The sequence below is a fragment of the Vanellus vanellus genome (assembly GCF_965231255.1).
Source record: "Vanellus vanellus genome assembly, chromosome: 1".
NCBI lineage: Eukaryota > Metazoa > Chordata > Aves > Charadriiformes > Charadriidae > Vanellus > Vanellus vanellus.
The window spans coordinates 85,035,064-85,055,378 of NC_138905.1; the positions used below are offsets into that span (position 1 = coordinate 85,035,064).

Here is a 20,315-nt window from a genome sequence, read left to right on the forward strand (position 1 = left end):
ACGTGGAAGCAGACCTACAGCAGTGCTAGTTGGCAGGGGCACTATGCCTCTTTATTCAGCTTCCTAGGAAGACGGTTTCTGGGAGTAGATATAAAATCAACCACGAGAAAACCAGCGTTTGGATAATGTGAAGGACCTGGTGCAAGCCCCTAGGAGGCAAGGAAGTTCAGGGGGCAGGCTGGAGCTGTGTCCTTTGCTCAGCCCGTCGTGCCTGGGCGATGCTGAGCGTTGGGTGCGTGATGCAGGAGCTCCCTCTTGGTCAGGTCCTCCCCGCAAGCTGCTTGGGTCTGGGTGAAGCTGCTCTGTGGGGACTCAGTGACCATGCGTGAGGGTGTGGGGTCCATCCAGGACTCTGAGTGGGTCCGTATTTCCCTGCTGCTGGCTCAAATGATGGATGGGAGGGGGTGGGTTTTCATTCTCACCCACTGCATTGTAGCTTCTGTAGGGATTGTCCAAACGCTGGCAGAGTTTGAGAGGTTTTGCATTATCTTTTTACTACATCTTCCTCAAAACTCGACACAAGGAGGAGTAAATTATGGAGGGTCCATTGCCACCCGTAGTTCCCAGGCGTAACTAGGAGATGGTTTGGTAAGTCCAAAGATTGAATGTGGGAGTCGCTTCCCAACTTAGGGCCACCTTGGCCAAGTGCAGCCTCACTCACGCCAATGCAAGCACACAGGATTTGCAAACCCAAGGAAATGCAGTGTGTACAAGAGGATAAACAGACCCGTGGAGATGTAGTCTCGTTTAATTTATCCCTTTTCTAAAGAAATTAGTGCAATTGCTGATGAATTTCTCTGTGTAGATGAGAGCAGAGATGAGATTTCTGTATGAGATGTGAGCTAGACCTCTTCTGTAAATGTTTGAACATTGTTAAATTGTATAGACATTTGTTGTTTCCTCCATGGACCGGGACAAGATGCTGGACAGTCACACAAGCACATAATCATTTATGGCCTGTATAAAACCTTCTGTTTATCGGAGTTCTTTAACCATTCCTGCTTTTTATATTGGACTTTGTAAACTGGTGGCCCATCTATCACACTTCTTCCGTGGAGCCAGTACCTACCAGATCGACCCACAAGAATGAGCTGGAACAGCAGTCACCCAGACCCGAATCACAGGCCCCCCCCAGGCAAAATGGCATGAAATGAGGGCCGTTTCGAGGGCTTAAAATCCCACTGTATTTATGGCCTGCTCTCGAGGTCTGACCTAATGGTAAGTGTAACCACAGGCTGAGGCACTGGGGATAGGGCAGGCTCTGTGGGGAGCGCATGTGCCATGTGTCAGGTAGCCTTATCTAATTACCCTGGTCATCCATTTACAGGCTGGATGGGGCTAGCCCTTGCATGTGTACGTATAAATCCATGTGAGGTAAACATGAAAGTGATTTTGGTAGTGGCAGTACAATTCTTGTTACCTTGATGTGTGCTGAGAGTAGCATCCTCAGGGCTGTGTTCCAGTAAGTAGGAGTAAAGGCCCTCCTATTGATGCATTCATTAATGAGGGCAATATAACTTAATTTCCAAGATCATCAGCTTTCCTATGTACAGTGGTTTGGTTCTTACTATTACAATAGTGCATAATTATTATTTTCATAATAATGGCAGTCCATAGTCATTGCTTCTGTCAGTGGGAATTTGCTCCTTCAGAAGTGGTTGTCAGAGTGTGATGTCTGCTGAGCTCCCCTGGTAGGAAGGACAGCGGGCTTCAGCAGCATGCAGTGGTGGGCTTGAAGGAGGTCATCTCCCAGTGGCTTCATGAGATAGATAAATCCATGTCAGGGTTTCAGCTCCTCCTTTTCTCTCCCCACTTCAGTCCATCTAGATAAACATTATGACCCGAGTCTCATTCTTACCTGACTGCTTCATTCCTCATGGGTCCCAGGGACATATTCCAGCCCGGAGAAGAACATACTGTCTCCACAGCTATTGCAGTATCTGCCAGCTCAGAGTCTGGGAGGCCGAGAACAGCTCTTCATGTGTGTAAAACTTGAGTGGTTATGCAGACATCAAGAGGGTTGCAGAATTTTTGCTAGCTGAACAGAGAAGGCTTGGGATTTGCCCTTAAGAGAAGAGTGGTTTTCTGAAACAATCTGTTTCTATAAGTAGACTGAATATATCGATAGTGATTTATTTCATATTAAGTATTACTTGGGTTGCCTCTTCATGCTCCTTAAGTCCCCTCAACTGAAAACTGGTAGAGAAGGGTTTGTTAATGAGTTATTGTTGACCCAAACAACTTGCAAACCAAGTTTAATTTTAGGGAGATATCACTAACCAAGAAAATCTCCTGGAAATGCTATTTAGTAAGACATACCAATAAGCCAGTGCTGACTGCAGTATCATGAACCATAAAGTGGCCTTAAAAACGTCACAAGAACATTTAGTTTTATTTTCATTTCTCTCCTGAACTCCACAGATGTGTGAGACGAAGTTTCGAAATGTAATTTCAACTTGTTTATTAAGAAATAGTAGTAATGACAAATGTGATCTTTGTTTTTCCTTTGATTATGTAGCTATGGGCTGTAAGTGTTCTCTCTTCCTAGCTTCCTAATTGCAAAGGTGGTAAAGATGAATTGTTAATTAAAATCTCTTTCCTGGACAGGTCTTTAAATGCTCGTGTTAATTAAGTCTTTAAAAATTGACGTGACTAAAAATCTCAGTTTGGTCCTTTGTGATACCTTATTCCAGTTAGTTTTCCGGTTATACAGAGAGCTCTAATGTGACTGAGACCCAAATTTCTGACATAAATTACAGAAAGCCTCCTTCTTCTCTTTCCTTTTCTTTAAAACTAAGGAAAGACTATTAAAAATTGTCCAGGTTTACTTTATGCATCAGTGAGAATAAAAGACCGAACCACATTTCCATTTTAATTTGCAGATCTGTTACCCCTCCTTTGACTGCTTGTGATGAGCAGTGTGACTAATGAGCTCTGCTGGACCAAAAAGAGTGGCACTTTTCCCTTTCTTCTACTTCCCCATTTTTTATTCTTGGGTGTGGTTTTTTTATGTTGCTTGCCTCTGATGTTTTGCAGCTTTTCTGGTCTGGGCTTGGACTAATTCCCAGATCTGTTCTTGCAGATTTTAACTTTGCCATGTACCCACCATCAATGATAGCAACTGGAAGTGTGGGAGCAGCCATCTGTGGCCTTCAGCTCAATGACGGGGACAGGCTCACGGACCTCCTGGCCAAGATCACAAACATAGATGTGGTGAGTGTCCCACATTCCTCTTCTCCTTTCACTTCTGAGGGTGCGGTGGAGAACTGGGCTATCAAACCCGGCTTGATCCTGAAAGCCCAGTGGAGCGAAGGAGGGGGAAGCTCCCGGAGCGAGCGGGTGGCAGGCGTGGAGCTGGCACCTTGCTTGCAGTGCTTTGGATGTCCAAATCCCCTTGGCCTCCCCTGGGGTCAATTTTCATTGATGCTTTGTTCAGCAGCTTGGTGGGAGAGCCTGCTTTGCCTGCTGTGGCTGACGGTCAGGCTTGCTATAGAGGGGAGCCACCTTGGGTACCACCCTGAGTGATGGGGTGAGCAGGCGGGCAGCATCCCCTGGGGTGTAAGGTAAACCAGTATGCATGCTGGTCCTGTGTTCGCAACCTTGAAACTGCTCTTCTAGTCTTCATTGAGGTATCATCTAAAAATCTCGCACTTGAAGGAAGTAACGAGCTAATCCTCCGGCACTGGCACAGTGTGAGGCAGGTGCAACCCAGGCTGTCTGGGTTTTCACTAAGCTTGCCCCATGAAGGGCATTTCTTGGCTTGGCAGAAAGTCCCATTGGCAGTAGGAGAGGTGAATCGGATGGCAGTTCAGGTGGTGCTCAAGCTTACTCAGAAGTGAGTTTCCTGGTGTGGGGTCAGCTTCTAGTGGGGACATCAGAAAAACCCAAACCTGACAGCCGTGCTTGGCAGTCTCAGCAGAAAGCTGGGAGGACTGAAAGGAGCACTCAGGGTGCCTTCCCCGAGGGGTGGTGCCTCTCCTGGTGTGTCCCCATATCAGTGGGATGCTGCAGGGAGAGCTTTTACGGTCCTGCAAATCCAAACCACTTGGTCTGTGGATAGAAAGGAGTTGCATCTCTTGTGAAGCTGACGTGTTTTGCTGTGATGAAATTCACTCAAAAAGAAAGAAAATGAATTAAGCTTTCTGAAATGCAGCCCACTAATAAGTTAATGCTTTTCTTTACCGTAGAAGTATCAGTTTCCAATGCATCGTCCTTAACATGTGCTAACTATAAGTCATTTTATTGCTTTTACTTCGCAGCGTAAATACACTGTGATAACATTGTCAAGAGAAGGTTGTTTTTTTTTTCCTAACAAATGTTCTACATTTTGGTTAAAAAAGGAATAGTCCAGTCTAACAAAAAGGGAAGAATTTCACTATTTCTTTTTTTCTTTCAGTCAGATTGATCCTAATTTTCAAGTGCATTTCTGGGGCTTCCCATTTCTTTTGATTGGAACTGAGTTTTGCACAGAAAAAGGAACATTTCCAATTCTGAATGCTTATAATATAAATCAAGTAGCTGCAGGAATTTATTTCAGTGTAGATGAAAATTTTACACAGGTAATCGCTCTTTCGTTTCTGTTTTGTGTGTGGAGAAACAGAGTAGTGATACAGTTAGCAGTAAGAGCATGCAAGAAGAATCCTATATAACAATTCAGACTGCATGGCCTGGTGCAGGTATTGCACAAAGCTTATCTGTACAGTTGTTAATTTAGACTGGGTAAATCCACTAAGTTTACTTCGTTTATGTGGATGACAAGAATTATCTGTCATTGGTACTGATATTGGCAGTTATTGGCTGAAAGAAATTTTCTCCTTGCACGTTTGTCTAACTGGATGTAACATGATCAATTTTGGATGCTGCATCCAGCAGATGTCTGGGAGGACTCTTAGTACGAGTGGGCAGATGTGAGAAGGACATCAGAAAGCGGGTGGAGGAAGATGAGGATTTAGGGAGAGACTAACAACTTGTTAGCAAAGGTGCTGTCTTCAGGCAAGGCTGTGAGTATCCACGGAATAAGGAAAACAGTGCAAGCCACTAAGAGCTTCTTGTATAACTCCATGTCTTAACTCCATTGAGTGTCTGAAAGGTTGGTGCCCAGCCGCTATGGTTTTCGTTCTTATATGATGATGCCAGATAAAGCTGTTCCTGCTCGGCTGCTGTTTATTTTCATGCTTGTTTTTGCTCCTGTATGCCCACACAACTAACTGTTCATACCCTTGTGTTTCAAACCCATCCTGGAACTGATCCAGCTTAAAGAAGGGGGAAGGACCACTTGTTGTTTCAGAGTTGGGGGCTCAGAGGAACTTGCTTGATTTCTAAGCTGCATCAGTTCACTGATAGATTTCCAAGAACAGCCTCAAACAGCTGAGCGAGTTGTGCACAGTGGTACAGGGCAGGACTGTAGGGGTAGATGGGGATGAGAGGAGTGTCTGTAACCATCGTTGTCTGCGAGCTTCTTGTACTACAGCTATAAAAATTACAGCCTGCTGGACCAACTTGGTGGTCAACAGGACAGGGATGATGATGAGAGTGAGGGAATGACAGTGTGGGGTGGGGAATCGGGGTACGAATAGCCCTTACGGTGGCAGAGGAAGGACAAGGAGGCTTGCCGAGTGCAGAAGAGAGTAATTGGAAAGTTTAGGGGGAGCCTTCACAAGGTTGGCACCTGTTTCCGCAGCTGTGAAGCAGATAGGAGCACATCACTGCCCACAGAAATCCCTGGGTAGTCCTTTGGAAGTATTCTTTGAGGACTGAAACAAGTGGTGCTCAGGTACCACCAAAACCCAGCCCTAGAATAGATACCCTCAGCAGACCTTATCGCTTTGTTCCTGTGCCATCTGATTAATGATGCAGTCTTTCCATCACTAGACCATATTGGTGAGCTCCAGGCAAACTTCTGATACTGTCTCCACAGTATTTTAGCACTTTTTGGAAGGGTGATGCCAAGGTAGCTCTTGCTGGTGCATTTGAGGTGTTTGGTGGGTTTTGATCAACCACAAAGAAGCTGGGTTCTGTCTTTCTGGAGATGCCAGAGGGTTTTCAAGGTAGTTCTTCATCTTCTCTAAGAGTTTCCCTCTGCAGTCACAAGGGTCTTTTCCCTCCTTGCCCTTTTTCAGCATGGACAGGCTTGCATTGCAGTGACAGCACATTGCTGACAATACTCTGCTCCTGGGTGAGGACAAGCGAGCTCGACGTGAGAGCCACAAGGCCTACATCATTGGGACCTCGCAAGATACTTAGCTGTGCCTCAGTTCCCTCATCACAGGGAAGAGCATTTCCCTCCTTCACCTATCATTTTTGCCAGCAAAGAGATTTTGAGCATCCCTTCCTGATGCAGCCCTTGCCACAGTAATCTGTTCCCCAGTCACCTTCATGCATGGGGTTGTGTTTAGGGGGTCCCATAAAGCTAGATGCAGCTGCTTGCTTGCATCGCCGCTCCTCAGTGGGGAAATTACACCCACGGGTTTTCCTACTGCACCTCTCCACGTGTTCCTTTCTAGTTGCTGGTGGGTGCCTTGCTGCTTCACCTGTGAAGCCCTGCTTGAATCGGGGTCCCAGCTGCTCTGTCTGTACTGGGGATGTTTGTGAAGGCTTGTAGGGACAGAAGAAAAGTCACAGTAGGGTGTCTTTCTGGTGGAATTTTCTTTCTCCTTGGTCTGGTAGAGCCCATGTTAATTGACTTTCTGAGCGTGTTGCGAGCACGTTACACACGACCACGTTTGAGGAGTTGTGTGTAATATGAGCTGGTTTTGTTTTCCTGGGAGTTTTTCTGTATTCTCTTCATTTGATATTTATTGATACACACTTAAAGCTCATTTTCTTTATTACAGGAGATACTTGAAGCTTTCCCAGGCATCCTAGCACTTCTTAGTATAAGGCTCTTTTGCAGTATCTTGCAGATGGGACAAACTTCATCTCTCGTGCTGATTTTTTCTATCCTGATTGTTTTAGTCTGAAAGAAAATACCTGCCGAAACAGCTTAGTAGTTCTTGAGTGGTTAGAAGAAAAAAAAAAGATGATGTTTTTTTCACCGAAAATTTCTTCACACCTTTTCTTTGAAATTTAGCAGATGTTTTTTTGTCGGCAATGTGCTTTTTGCCATCCTGGTGAAAATCTTCCCAAATTTGGCTGAGCATATATGCCTTTGGGGAAAAAAAAATTAATAAAAAATCACTCTTCCCAAATAACAAAGAACTCTTAACATTTTACTGGTCACATCCTCTCCAAGAGCCTGTCAGCACTGGGCAGAGACAAACTTTCTTCCTTTGCTCCTGGTCTCAGCCCACAACAGCACAGACTGCTGAGGAGAGTCTCACTCGGCCCCCGAGTAAGGGCATGCTCAGCACAGAAGGTGCTTCTGAATAATTTAGTGGGTAAAAAATTTAAGTCTTTGCAGAAGTTAGAGGTGTGGTCATTTCTTTCAAGATGTTTCTGTTGTTGTGGCAGGGGTGGCCTGAACTCAGTCTGTCTCCTGCAAGCTTTGAAGTCTCAGACCAACCAAAGGTGACCAGTATTTTGTCTGTATTTTTTAGTATAGTGTGTTTTTTATTAGCCAGCTATTTGGAAATGGGAAAAATATTTTAGTAGATACTTTCCCTGTGACTTTTGGGTTGGAGTCAGGGCCCAGGACTGGAAAATTTCATCCCACACGTTAAAGTTTGAGAGAGAGATAACCAACTGAAAACAAGGTCTCAGAGAAGTATCGGGCAGTCTTAGCAATAGGTACTAATGCCAGCTTCATCTGTAAAATGTATTGTTGGAAAAAATGCACTGGCTAGATTGTGTAAGAGTTAGCCCAAGGCTGTGTTAATGAAGAGTAAAGACTATTGTAGTATATTTTACGCTGGGACTTAATTGAAGTTGAATGAACAGCTTTAGTTCTCTCACTTCCTAATTTTTGATGCCTGAGAGCTCTTCCTGCAGCAACACAATTAATTCATCATCACTGTGTGAATGATTTTGTTTTCAAAGGGGAGGTTAGGGAGGAGGAAGAATCGAGAGCTTCTAGGCATCAGGAGCATCAACGCAGTGGGAAAGCGAGGGAACTCGCAGAAATCACTATTTTTCAAAGGGAAAACTTTTAGTCCCTCCCTGTGCCTCCAGGTAGCCCACAGGAGACGGCAGAGAGCCCAGGGCAGAGTACTTCCTGATCAGGGGGTCCTGCGTCCTTTTTTTTTTTTTTTTTTTTGGTGTGTGTGATTGCTTAGCGTGGAAAGAAATGATGGGACTTTCTCATTGGCTTTCCAGAAAATGTCACCATCGGAGGTGAAGCATGAAAAATTTCAGCTTCAAAGTTGAAAGCATATGAAAATAGAGAATGATAATGAAATCCTGATGCAACTTAACTGCAATGAGCTTTTCTGAACTTTTACTGTTTTATAATGATAATTTGAGGGTGCTATCTGTTTGCTAGGAAATAGCAGCATAAACCAAGAGACTGGAGTCAATGGAGTTATTTTAGATTTACACTGGTGTAACTGAGACTGGAGTTTGGCATTTAGTGCTATAATGTTTTTAATGAATGTTTCATTAAGAATTAGACCAAAAATATGTAATAAACAGCATTTAATTTAGAACTCAGCTGTTGGGTAAGCAAACAACCAACACACGAGTGTTTCTTTCAAAAACACATTGGTGTCGGCTATCCTTGTATGAATCCGAAGCAGCACTATTGACTTTAGATGAGATAGCACAAGGCATCCTGCCAGTGTCATTCTAGGGATAACAGTTATTTCTGACAAATAGCTGCCCTGGGCCATTTGGTGAAGGTTGAATCGCAGTCTGAAGAGACAGTGACAACGAGGCCATGCAAAACTCAGCTTCATTACCCCTTCCGTCTACCAAAATAAACACCAGGGAGCTACTCTTGGAGAATCTGAGAAGTTCAGCAGCCTTATGGGTAGCAAAAGTAGCTCTGTGCGGTATATCTGAATTGCCTTTTCTGATCATTATTGTCCCAAAGGGTCATTAAGAGCTGGTCCCACACAGCTCTGCAGGACAGGGATTGCATGTTCTGAGCTGTTTTGCTGCCAGAGGGTGGGAATGTTTCCTTTGCTGTTTCTTGAAGAGGAGAGGAGAGGCTGGTGTGCAAAGAGTTAACAGACCTACTCACAGGAAGCGCCCTGAGCTCCCTGCGCATCTCTTGGTGGGTCATTGCAATGGAAAAATAAACAACTCGGGAAGTCAGGAATTTCCATAGCATCCCAGACCCGCACTCCAATGCGCGCAGTATCCTGTCCCTGGTGGAGCCAGATGCTTCAGAGGAGGATACGAGCATCCCCGCTGTGTACAATTACGGGATGTGAGGAAGGATAGCTGAATGGGTAGGGTACATTTTAAGACCTTGCAATCAATATTGTGCTTTGCCACAGGCCTGTCTTGGGCAAATCTATCTCCTCACCTCCCAGAAGGGCAGCCGTCAGTTGAGTGTGTCAGCTTGCTGGCCATGGGTCTGGAAATTGCCTCTCCGGCCATGCCTGGCAGTATTCTCACAAATCATGTGCGGGGTGTGCATGCCCTGGTCTGGTTACTGCTTGCATCTCCCTTGAGTCTGTCCGGAGCCCTTCCGTTCTCTGGTACCCCAGATCTCCTCATGGAGGACAAATACATTAAGGCTTCTGAGGAGCTCAAGAAACTACTGCAGGTGTACGTAGATGAGGTCATTACATGTTACAAAGCACCTTGGACCAGAATTTTGTAGGCTAAAGTCAGTGAGAATTAAGCATGCAACTAAGTTTTAAAGATTACCCTACTCTGAGCAGAAGGTTGCGTTAGGTGACCTCCAGGGGTCCCTTCCAACCTTTCTGTGAGGCTGAGTGCACTGAAACGTAGAAATGATCATCTCATATTAAGAATGTGTTCAGGCTTACGTCATTGACAAAAGCTGGCAAGGTTACATCCCAAATTAAGCTGGTTAATGGTTGTTTGTGTAATAAACTCTGTAGCACCATAGCCGCCAGGAGGGCTGGCCAGGCTCACTCTGTGTGATAGTGAGGGTTGTATGTGCATGTAAGGAACATCTTCTTCCTAGAGCCCAGCTCTCAAGGTTGCATCCGGATGACAAAAGGAGTTGTCCTCCCCAGCGTCAGCAGCAGGGGAAAGGTTTGCAGGCGGAGCCAACATGTAGGCTTGTATGCGGGCACAAGTCCTTTTTAAAAGTCTGTTCCCAGATGGGAGCTGGTGCGTATTGAGTGGTTTTGAAAATCCAAAGCATATTTAAGGGCCTGAGGTAGAAAGGAAAAAGGAACCAAGCTTGTCTTAAAGTCTTGTCGAAACAGTTGGCTGTGAGCCCTTGAAAATGTGGAGTCAGGCTGTTTTGAAGACTGGATCCATAATAAATGGCATCTAAAATATCTCCACTTAAATGTGCTACATGTGTCAGCGCGGGGATTTTTTTTCCCCCAAGGTCTGAAAAGCCCCTTCATAAAGATCCCTGCAAATTTCTGCCCAGAAACAACGTTCAGAACCACCACACTCAAGAATTCAATTTCTGTTGAGCCGCAGTATAAAATCATGGAAATCTGTCTTGAATGGATAGCATTTGAACATTGTCCCTACAGCACATACACCATTTATCCCCTCTTTTGTAGTGTTTAGGGCCTGTGGTTTTGGAACCAAGTAACAGGACTCGCTGTATCTTATCCTGCCTTATTTGTTGCAGACCACATTTTGTATGCAAGGAAACAACAGACAAAATATCCTCCAAAAGAAAGGAAGAATGAGATAGTTTCCTAAGTTGTCTTTGCCTGAGTTGGCAGCTGCTCCGCTTCATTCAGCTTTTTGTTCCCCAGTGAGTGCTGTGCGTGTGTAGCAACAATGGGGTGATGCAGTTACACCGTGGGCTCATGGCGGAGTTCCGTCAGATCCATTCATAAATACAGCCTGGGCTGGCGCGCCGAGGAAGCCAGGCCCCCCGAGGAACCGGCTCCGCAGCCCGAGCATCGCCGCCGGAGGAGCTCATGGGCCGGCGATAGATAGTCTGGTCGGAGCCTTGCCCCCGACCTCTGGCAGGGAGTCTTTGCTTAGCTCATGCAGTTCTGTATAATGCAGGCGGGCTGGCATGGCTTTTTTAAAATCCTCTTTTTCAATAAATGCGGCATTTTTTATGGCAAGGTAAATTCTCAGCTTTTCACGTTTGCAAAGTAGAGCTGTTAGAGAGAGACAATCAACTTGAAATCCCAAGTCACATCAAATCAGGGAGTAGAATTTTGAGCATGGCATCTGCCCCTGGATCACCCTGCCAGTCTTTTGGCTTTACTCTCACTTTTTCCAGTTCTGAAAACATTGTTCTCTCCTGTTGCTATGAGAAATACCCACAGGAGCAACAGGAAACCAACAAACTGACTGTTGAAGCAAACAGTGGAACCGAATCTAGAAAGTACACTGTTGAAAGTGCTGAAAAGACCGAAAAATTGCAGGGGAAAATGTGCCATCTTTTCAGATGCTTAATGTGAGTCATCTTATATATCGCATTATTACAATAATGTAGCAATAGTAAGTGAAGAAATTCTGGCATAGATGAGATTTTAGTTTTTTTTTTTAAAGTGAAATGTCCTTGTTAGTCTGCATGAAATGCCTTTTGGAACAGCAAATTACTATTTTCTGTACTTTCAGATGGAAAAACAGAGACATAGACACTTATCTGTAATTGATGCTCTTTGTTACAGTAGCAAAAATAGACACATTTAAGAGGGAAAAGATTTCTGTTTTTAAACTGTGTCCATAAGATGTGAGGTCACTGAGATACAGTAAATGTAGTAAATGGGCATGATATTCCCACAGCAGCTTTTCAGGCTCTTGTTTTGGAGAACGTCGGTGAGCTAAAGGCCAGCGCTCGGCACACGAAGGCCCTGCTTTGGGAAGGAATCCCTGTTTATGTCAACAATGAAGCATGTGCTTTGGAGAGGTTTGAATTGGGGCTTAAATGTGAACCAAGCAGAGGAATCCAGCCGTCTTTTGTATTTAGGAGTACAGATGACACGTTCCATGCTGGAATTTATGTAAATCCCGACTCTTTAATGCATGTCTGATTGCTGCTTTCTTAGGTTATCCAAGCAATGCATACATGACCGGTAAACAGTATTGTCACTTCAGATATCTCCAGCATCCATTCCATTTATCATACCAGGTCCCGCACCTAAAAAAAGTCCTGGTTTTCTGGTTTCCCTTTTGCAATTAGTTTTAAGAAAGAGGAAGAGATCAAGGGCGTTAACAGTTATTTGTGAAGTAATTTTGTGAAGTAATTAGTGTATATGTGGAAAACCAACCACCTTGTAACGCAAAAATGCCAGAAGGCTTTCACAGCGTTCCCAGCTTTGGGACTTGGAGCACTCAGCAAAGCAGCCGGGGTTTGGATGCAGGCTCCTAAATCTGGTCAAGAAACGCAGCAGCATCAAGAAGTATCCAGTAGAGTTACAGCTCAGTATTTTGCATCGTTTGTTTGTGTATGTTATATATAACAGCCATACTGTTACTCTTCTGCTGCTGGTTGTAAAGGAGAGTAGGGTTGCGGTTTGGCTTTCGAAAGCCCCTGAGAAGCGGCCCACTCAGCCACTGAGCGGGGTTGTGCTCAGCCTTGGCATTGCAAAGGATTTCGTGACTGTGCCTTGGCGTTGGCCTGAGCTCGGCACAGCTTGGGCTGCGGTGGTGACGGCAGGCCTGCCTGTCCCTGCCCGTCCCTGGGGTTACCACACTGGGCGCTTGGCAGCTGGACGCCCGTACATCCCAGGTAGGGCTCTGAGGTAGTGTCACTTCAGTCGTTTCTCACTGGTCTGATCAAAGCTGTTTAGCTGGCTCAGGCTTTGGCTGGTGCCGACCTTATTTATTCTGTGGTTGCTGATGCACAACACCTCACCGTAAAGCTTGTCAACGGTTAAGCGATATTTAAATTTAACAGAATTAAAGTGGAACACGGTTAAACAGTACTTTTGCAGTCTTTGGTTTCTTCCTTAAACGCTGCCATAACACAGTTTCTCTGGACGCGGTTATTCCCAAACGAGTGCCGTCTCATGGGCAAAAGCTGGGTGGCTGCAAGGCTCAGACCTGTCTCCACATACCCCTTGGGAGGCTTGCTGGAGTAAGCTTTCTTATTTCTTTTCTCAGGCAAGACCAAAACTGAGATGCAAAAAGGGAAAAATCTAAAAATCACAGTGCAAAAAGTGCTGCATCCTGAGGCACTGGGGAAGAGTTCGTCACTTCTGCACGGCATGCCTCCCTGCCTGCTGCAGTCAGCGAGCGGCGAAGCTGTGGTGGCTGCTGGCACAAGGAGCGCACCGTCTGGCGGTCCTGGGCGTTACGTGACCAGTATGGATCCAGGGGCGCGCTATCGTTTCTCAGCCCTGCCTGGCTGTGAAATTAATCTGGTGGTTTAGATCTGTTTAGAGTGGTTGTCATCATGGGAGTAGGTGCAATAAATAGACAGCCAGTCCCCTTACGGTCACAGAAGGTCTGGATTGATTCAAAATGGAATAGGAGAGAAAAGATGCATGGCTGAAATAGTTTGCCTTCTTGTGATAGCCCTCCACTGCCAGCATTTGAGAGGAGTGATCTCTTTTTCTTTGTGGAAAAGGTGGTTCAGTTGCTGCAGGATTTGATGCAGAGACCATTGTCGTCCAAAAGGTACCATCTATCCACTTTGGTTTGGATGGGGTGCCAAGGAAGACTTAAAAATACCTAGATAAAGTTTATGGCAGAAAACCAAGCCAAGTTAGTAAAACGGCTATAAAACATATAAAATGTCTTTCCAATACTCTCCACCTTTTTTTTTGTTTTTTTTATTTTATTAGTCCAGTCATGATCTTGCAAGATGGAATAGGATGTCTTGCACCTATTTAACTCAGTAAAGCTAGGGTGACAGGCTGCGTGTGTCATGATGAGGTAGTCCTGGAGCCCAGAGCAGTCAGGACTGAAAATCTCAGTAATGACCAGCGCAAAGTGAGAGCCTGTTGGTTGAGTTGAGTGGGATGCCGCCCCTAATAGCTTGCCAGTGCACTACAAATGTTAGTTTAAAACTGGAAGCTGGAGGGCAGTATAGGGCATATATATTATAGAGGTGTTGAAAAGTTCAAGAAAATGAACTATGTATAATATTCTGCAGGATCTTTCGTAGCGCTTGTGCTTCCCTTCAAGATTGTCATGAAGGGAAATTGAAATCCACAATTACTGTTGACTTGAATAAGTAGATCCTGACATAGCGCTGCTGATTCCTCCTTCCAGTCGTTTTCACTGCCAGCATTTCCATCACAGCCACAAGGGTGCCCCTCATCGAAAAGCATTTCTTTTCCTTGAAATGCATTTCAAGTGTGCTAGTAAAATCACCCAGGGATGAAAAAGTTTCAGAAAAAAAAAAAAAAGAAATGCAAAAGTTAATTGCCTTTTTAGTTCTGTACATGCTAAAGTAAAAGTAAAACTATGAAATGGAAAGTACCTGAACTATTTTAATCATTAAAACTACTAGACTGTATAGAAGAATGGGGAAGTTAATCCATATGACACACACTTAAAAAACTTTTTTATAAAATCAACAAAGGCAACCCTACAATATCCTAAAGGAGTGGCCCAATCCCTGTATTGCAAAATCCAGGGCCATTACTTGAGTGCATTATAGTATCCTTCCAAGGAAGATTTGCTGAAAATAGGGTAATTAATTTTTATTTTTCTTTGATATGTTTTTTAAAGCTCTAATTTTCTCTTGTCAGTGCCATCTAGACCTTTTGAAATGAAAGCCCCCCAGTAAAATATGTATATGTGGAGCAAATCCTCATGAAACTTGGAGGGGTTAAAAACACTGCATCAGGGGAAGGCCAGGCTATTTGTCCTTACAGGATTTTTGTATATTTTGTGTTGTGTCACAGATTGTGGATTGACAGAAGATTCCAGTGAAGCAAACAGAAGTGGTAGCCCCATCTGTAAAATAAGCTACTTGCTGTACCACACTATGACAATTGGGCTGATAAGATACTCATAATAAATTCTTTTTTTTTTCCTTTCACCAGTGCGATTATCATCCAGCTGGTGTACTTCATGTGTCTTAAAGCTAGTTGCGGACTGAGACAGTGCACAGCATATGTGGTTTTAGGATTTTTCATGTAAGAATACAAGCACTTCGCTCACGTATTGCATTGGCCAGGTGTAAACTTCTGCCAATTCCCGTGCCTTAAAACAGCCATTAGACAGGTTTAGTTGGCATCTCATCTGGCATTAAACACGTTGCTCAGATCTGCCTGCAGCGCTGTGACGTTGTGCTGTGCCATGTAGCATCCGTTGTCCCGCAACTACCATGGTGAGTAAAATCCCATTGGGTGACCTGAGTACATCGGCAGAAGCGGTGGTGTGGGCCCCTGTGTGATCTTCAACAAAGGAGGATGGCTGCCTCGTTGGGTAGTGCATAGAGCCAGGACTAACAATTGCGCAGCCGCAGTCCTCAGGTGGATGAGTTTGTTGCATCTCCATCATCACATCGTCAGTACTGGAGAGTTTGGGCTGCATCGGCTGGTGCGTTCTGGCTCATTTTGCTGCATGACTGAGGTTCACTCATTAATCTGGCATTGGGTTGTTTTGTTGTTTTTTTTTTTTTTTTTTTAATTACTAAATTTTACTTGTAGAACTTGACAACCTGCAAAACAACAGTTTCACCATTTTTGGTTTGTTTTGGCCAGGCAATTTCAGCTCCTGGATGGATGCTTCATAGACATGACTAATTAAACAGAATATATTACTCAGACTAATAAAAAACTGTGTTTTAGTATGCAAATAGCAACGTTTTTTTGGGAAGCTATTTCATGCTGAATGCAACATGCTGGTCATTTTACCATAGTGTTCTTTGTTGTAAAGACTTCAGTGGTACATTATTTTAAGTACAAAACTAAGTGTAGACCAGAGCTAACACATGACAGAAAAAATACATCAGTGGCCTGTGGATTCCTATATGAAATAAAATCCATGCAAACTGTGACGATTCCAGTCTTGGCCCCTTCATTGGTTTTACGTACAAAGTGAAGACATCAAAAAAGACGCATTCATCTATAGGATTACCTAGAGATTTTAGCCTCTTCATACATTAAATGAAGCGTCATATTGGCCATCAGAAATAGTAATGGTGTAAATGATCGTATATAAGGGTGTTTAGAAACAGACAAAGTTGGCTCCAAATGCTCAGGCCTTGTGTTCCGTGTGTCACCACCCTTCCTTCCCCAAGCTGCAAGGAAATTGCCTCATTAAGCCCTCCAGTCTGAAGCTGCTTTTAAAAAATCTGGCTTATTTTCAGAAGGATATACTATTTTGAAATCATGCACCACTGTGCTTTAAAAGAAGAGATTCTTATTATAAAAAAAAAAAAAAAAGGCATTATGAGTGTAGTCTGTTACAGGAACCTCCAAACTGGTGCCCCTGCTCGCTCTTCCATTTGAAAATGCCGTGACCCTTGAAGTGACTTGTTGCCATTGCCCTCTCACAAACAGGTGAATGCTTACAATGGATCTAAAACCCGCTCAAGCTAATAACGGGGGATTTTCTTTATCTGAGTTTCTGATAGCTTTTGCCGGATTGGTACTTAGAAAGGAAGGCCAAGGAGTTTGTCTAGCTCCCGTTGTTAGACAAGCAATTCCGGTATTGGGAAATCACTAAGCCCCCAATAATATAAGAGCGAGCCCCAGCTTTATAAAATATTTTCATGGTTAAATAAAAGTACCTATTCTTACATTAAAAAAATTAGCTTTGCCAGAAGCAGCCAGAAAGTGGCAACAGGCGGAGAAGCCCTTCCCCTTACCTTTTGCTAAAAGGAAAGGAAGAACCCCGTGATGTGAGGCATGCTAAAATCTTGCTTATCTGTCCTGGATCTCATCACCAGAAAATCCACTGTGCTCACATTTTATTGCATCTTCAAAAGCATTTGCCTCGTTCTCTCACTTCCAAGGCTTCCTGCTCAGCGCTGAGCAAGCTCGGACACTAAAGCTTCCCTTCCGTCCAGGAGCAGGACTCCAGCAGACGGCAGTCCCCAGCCGATGTGAGTGCAAGCGAGGATGGGCGGCTGCCCGCCAGACAGCTCTGGGGGGGTTGGGTTTAGGTGTACCCTCCTCCATCAATCCCGGCTGTAATGAATCCGATGGCATGAGCCATGTGTTTGGTAACTCTGCAGTTTTTTTGATTAACCTCCTGCTGGCACGGTTGCTACATGAGGAGTTTTGCAGCTTGGGGCGCTGGGAAAGGCAGCGGGCGCTGGTGCAGGGATGGAGACGGGGATGCGGCCCAATGTGGGTTTGCCCAGGGCTACAGCCTTGGTGCTGGGACGAGCTGGTGTCCTGTCTCGGGGCAGGGGAAGCAGTGACCAGACACAGCCAGACCAGCGTTTTCCAATACAGCATTCCTGCCGTTTCTCTTGAGTAGTTGTTCTTTAGTACACCAGTAACACCTGCATCCCGCTGAGCTGACTTGACAATTCAGGTGCTCTGTGGTTCTGAGTTTCAAATGATTGTGATTCACTGGTTTCAAATGATTGTGATTATGCACTGGCTGGGGCAGCACAGTGGTGGTGCCCATGAGATACCTCTGATCTTCCAAGGGCATCATTCCTGCTCACAGAACATCGGGATGAGTTGCAGGAGTGACAGAAATCAGAGCATGACCTGGAGGTGGCTACAAAGAGCTTGGGGTGATCTCTGCCATACATCTGACGCAGGAGTCATTCCAGCGTACAGACAAGGACTGGTTCGATTAAGAGGAGGTTGCGGCACTCCTTTGCTGTACTGTGGGCTACACTGGTGCCTGCTGGACCTCAGGAGCAGCGTGCGGTGCTCCATGAGATGAGGACCCTACAGCCAGTCACCTGAATTCAGTGTTCAGTGCTCGCTAGGCCCTCTTAAACAAACCCTCCCAGCTTCCTTTGGCATCACGCTTCATTTGCGTTCTGCCTCTGCGTCAGTGGTATGGCACATACGTATCATTTTTCCTGAAACCTGGTTTCCAGAGGAGGGAAACGTGGGTGCCTGGGCTGGCAGGGAGCCCCTGTGCACCCCTGCGGGGACCCTCCTGTGCTCAGCTGGGCTTCAATGCAAACGGGGATGGTGGTTGCCTTCCTCTAAAGCACGGACTTCCTCGATCATAGGGGCTCTGAGTGAATTCAGTGTGCAGTTTTCTGAGCCTTGTATGTTGGCTAACCTTGGGCTGCATTTCTTGAGGATATCAAAAGGTATGTGACCCCTCCCCTCCAGGTGTCGTGCTGAATTCTAATTATACTTAATCTTCTCCAAAAAAATACAATTGGAAACTTTGGTTAAGAGCTGGCTAATGTTGGTAAAATTACCCGCTTTCCTTAACCCTTTCCTTGGACATAGCAGCACATTTTTTGTGGTGGTTTCTCCCCTTCCATAAAAAAGCCAGCCTGTGGCAGAGTGTAAAGCGCGGGAAAGTTTAGCTCCAGTGAGAGAGACTTGGGGACGTTGCTAGCAGCGAGAAGCATTGCTTATAGTGAGGCTGCATTGGGGTAGGTACGGTACGGCTGCAAGCCAGCTAACTTGACCACAGCTCCTTTTTCAGGGGCAGTCCCACAGTCCCCAGCTCTCAGGACAAAAGGCGAACATGGGGAAGGCTCGGTCTTCCCACCGCACGCACGCGATGCTGGAGAAGAGGTTTTTCATGTCACCGTGCCCCGTACTCGGTTTCGCTGTGTCGCTGTGCTGAGGGGGCAAACTCCTGAGTCAGAATGCAGACAGGTAGCCCAGGTACACAGGATATTTCGATGACATCTCGCTCTGGCTGTAGCTGATGTGATCCACATCACCATGTGAATTTTTACCTCTAATATAGCCAGCATCTCATCCAATCCCCTTTCCTTTGGTCACTTTGAAAAGTCATCCCTTACGGCCTCTCTTCGGCAGATGCAGCTTCAGAGAAAGGTTGCGATGCTTCATTATATTAAGCAGGATGGTTTCACAACAAGGAGAGGACATGATTTTGCAGCTAGCGGCTGCTGGCTAGTAGCCAAGAAAAATGGGTGTTCGTGAGCCACTGGAGCTAATTGCGCCCGTCATGAACGTAAATGTCGTCAGCAGAACAGATACTCTGCATTTGACGTGTTTTCCCAGTCTGGCTAGGTTCATAAATTAAACCTCCATACATGAATATTTCAAACTCTCCTGAATAACCTGGTACTGTGTAAAGAAAGTAGGGGGTGTTGGTCAGAGCCCGGCTCCCCAGCATTGCAGTCACATCCCATACTGGGTTCCCAGGCTGACACAAGCACCCATGGAACCTGGTGGGGGGTCAGTGCCCAGCTCTGTTCTTCAGCTCCCCTGCCTGAAAGTGGGAATGGCCGTACTGAGTCTCACCACCCCTGCCCGGTGCTGCCAGGGCTCTGGTTAAATACTCTGCTGTACCACTCCTGCTACCAAAACCTGCGTTTCTCTACCGCCTGAAGTCTTTGGGAGAGACCCAGCTCTTACGCAGACTGAGGCTTCAGTGAATTTTACAGTATCAGTACCTTTTCCAGTATTGTAGAAGGACTCCTCAGGGCTGCTTTTAGAAAAAGCCATTTATCATAGCACCACCTGCCCACCTACGCAGTGTCCTATTGATACTCTCACAGTCCCAGCACACTGCACATAATTGGCATTGTGTTTATACAGTCATGGCTTGGGTTTTATTTTTCAGTTTCTGCTACAATCCATTGTTTGTTAATGTTTTCTCGCACTTCATTTTTTTTTAAATAACCGTATTATTTGGTCTTCCTGCATATTATCAAGAATGTGGAACATCGTGTAATATTTTTAATATTCGCCTTCTTCATTGCTGTGTCTGGTTTAAGTATGGTGAATCTTCTATTTGTTTATTTATACTTCATGTTTATTGCCAGACTGCTAATGTACAGGGCTCCCAAATTTGTCTTGCTGTACTGTATTCTGATCTTTCTCCAAGTGTTGTGTTGTATAATTTGTAATGTAGTGGTCTCTGAGGCTTGGTTGTGTGTTTTTGACTTACACCTTTTTCTAGTATCTGTCTTTGCTTTAATGTCTTCTGTGAATTATTGCGAATAACTGTTCCTGGGGCTCTTAAATTAGTCCTGCTCTCAGAGTGAAGGTGTGGTAGTGTACCCTACACTTCCTCCTCCTCCTCCTCCTCCTCCTCCTCTTCCTCTTTTTCCTCCTCCTCCTCCTCCTTTGATGCTGAAATCACTTTTCTTCTCTGGAATGCACTCAGAGAATGATAACATGGCTGTGTGTTTGGGGCTGCATTGTTCCTTCCCCTTGCGTGAATTTTCACAGATAAACAGATCCTTCTTCCTTTGCCTTGGGGACCCAAATTCGTGACTGATAAAAACC

At 45.1% G+C, this 20,315-nt stretch overlaps 1 protein-coding gene across 1 annotated transcript in view; it reads left to right on the forward strand.

Moving 5' to 3' along the window:
- Nucleotides 1-20,315, forward strand: part of CCND2 (cyclin D2) — a 35,640-nt gene that overhangs the window by 14,504 nt on the left and 821 nt on the right. The window contains exon 4 of the mRNA XM_082490233.1: nucleotides 3,083-3,213. Within this exon, the coding sequence (XP_082346359.1) occupies nucleotides 3,083-3,213 (131 nt within the window). The remainder of the gene's footprint in view (nucleotides 1-3,082; nucleotides 3,214-20,315) is intronic.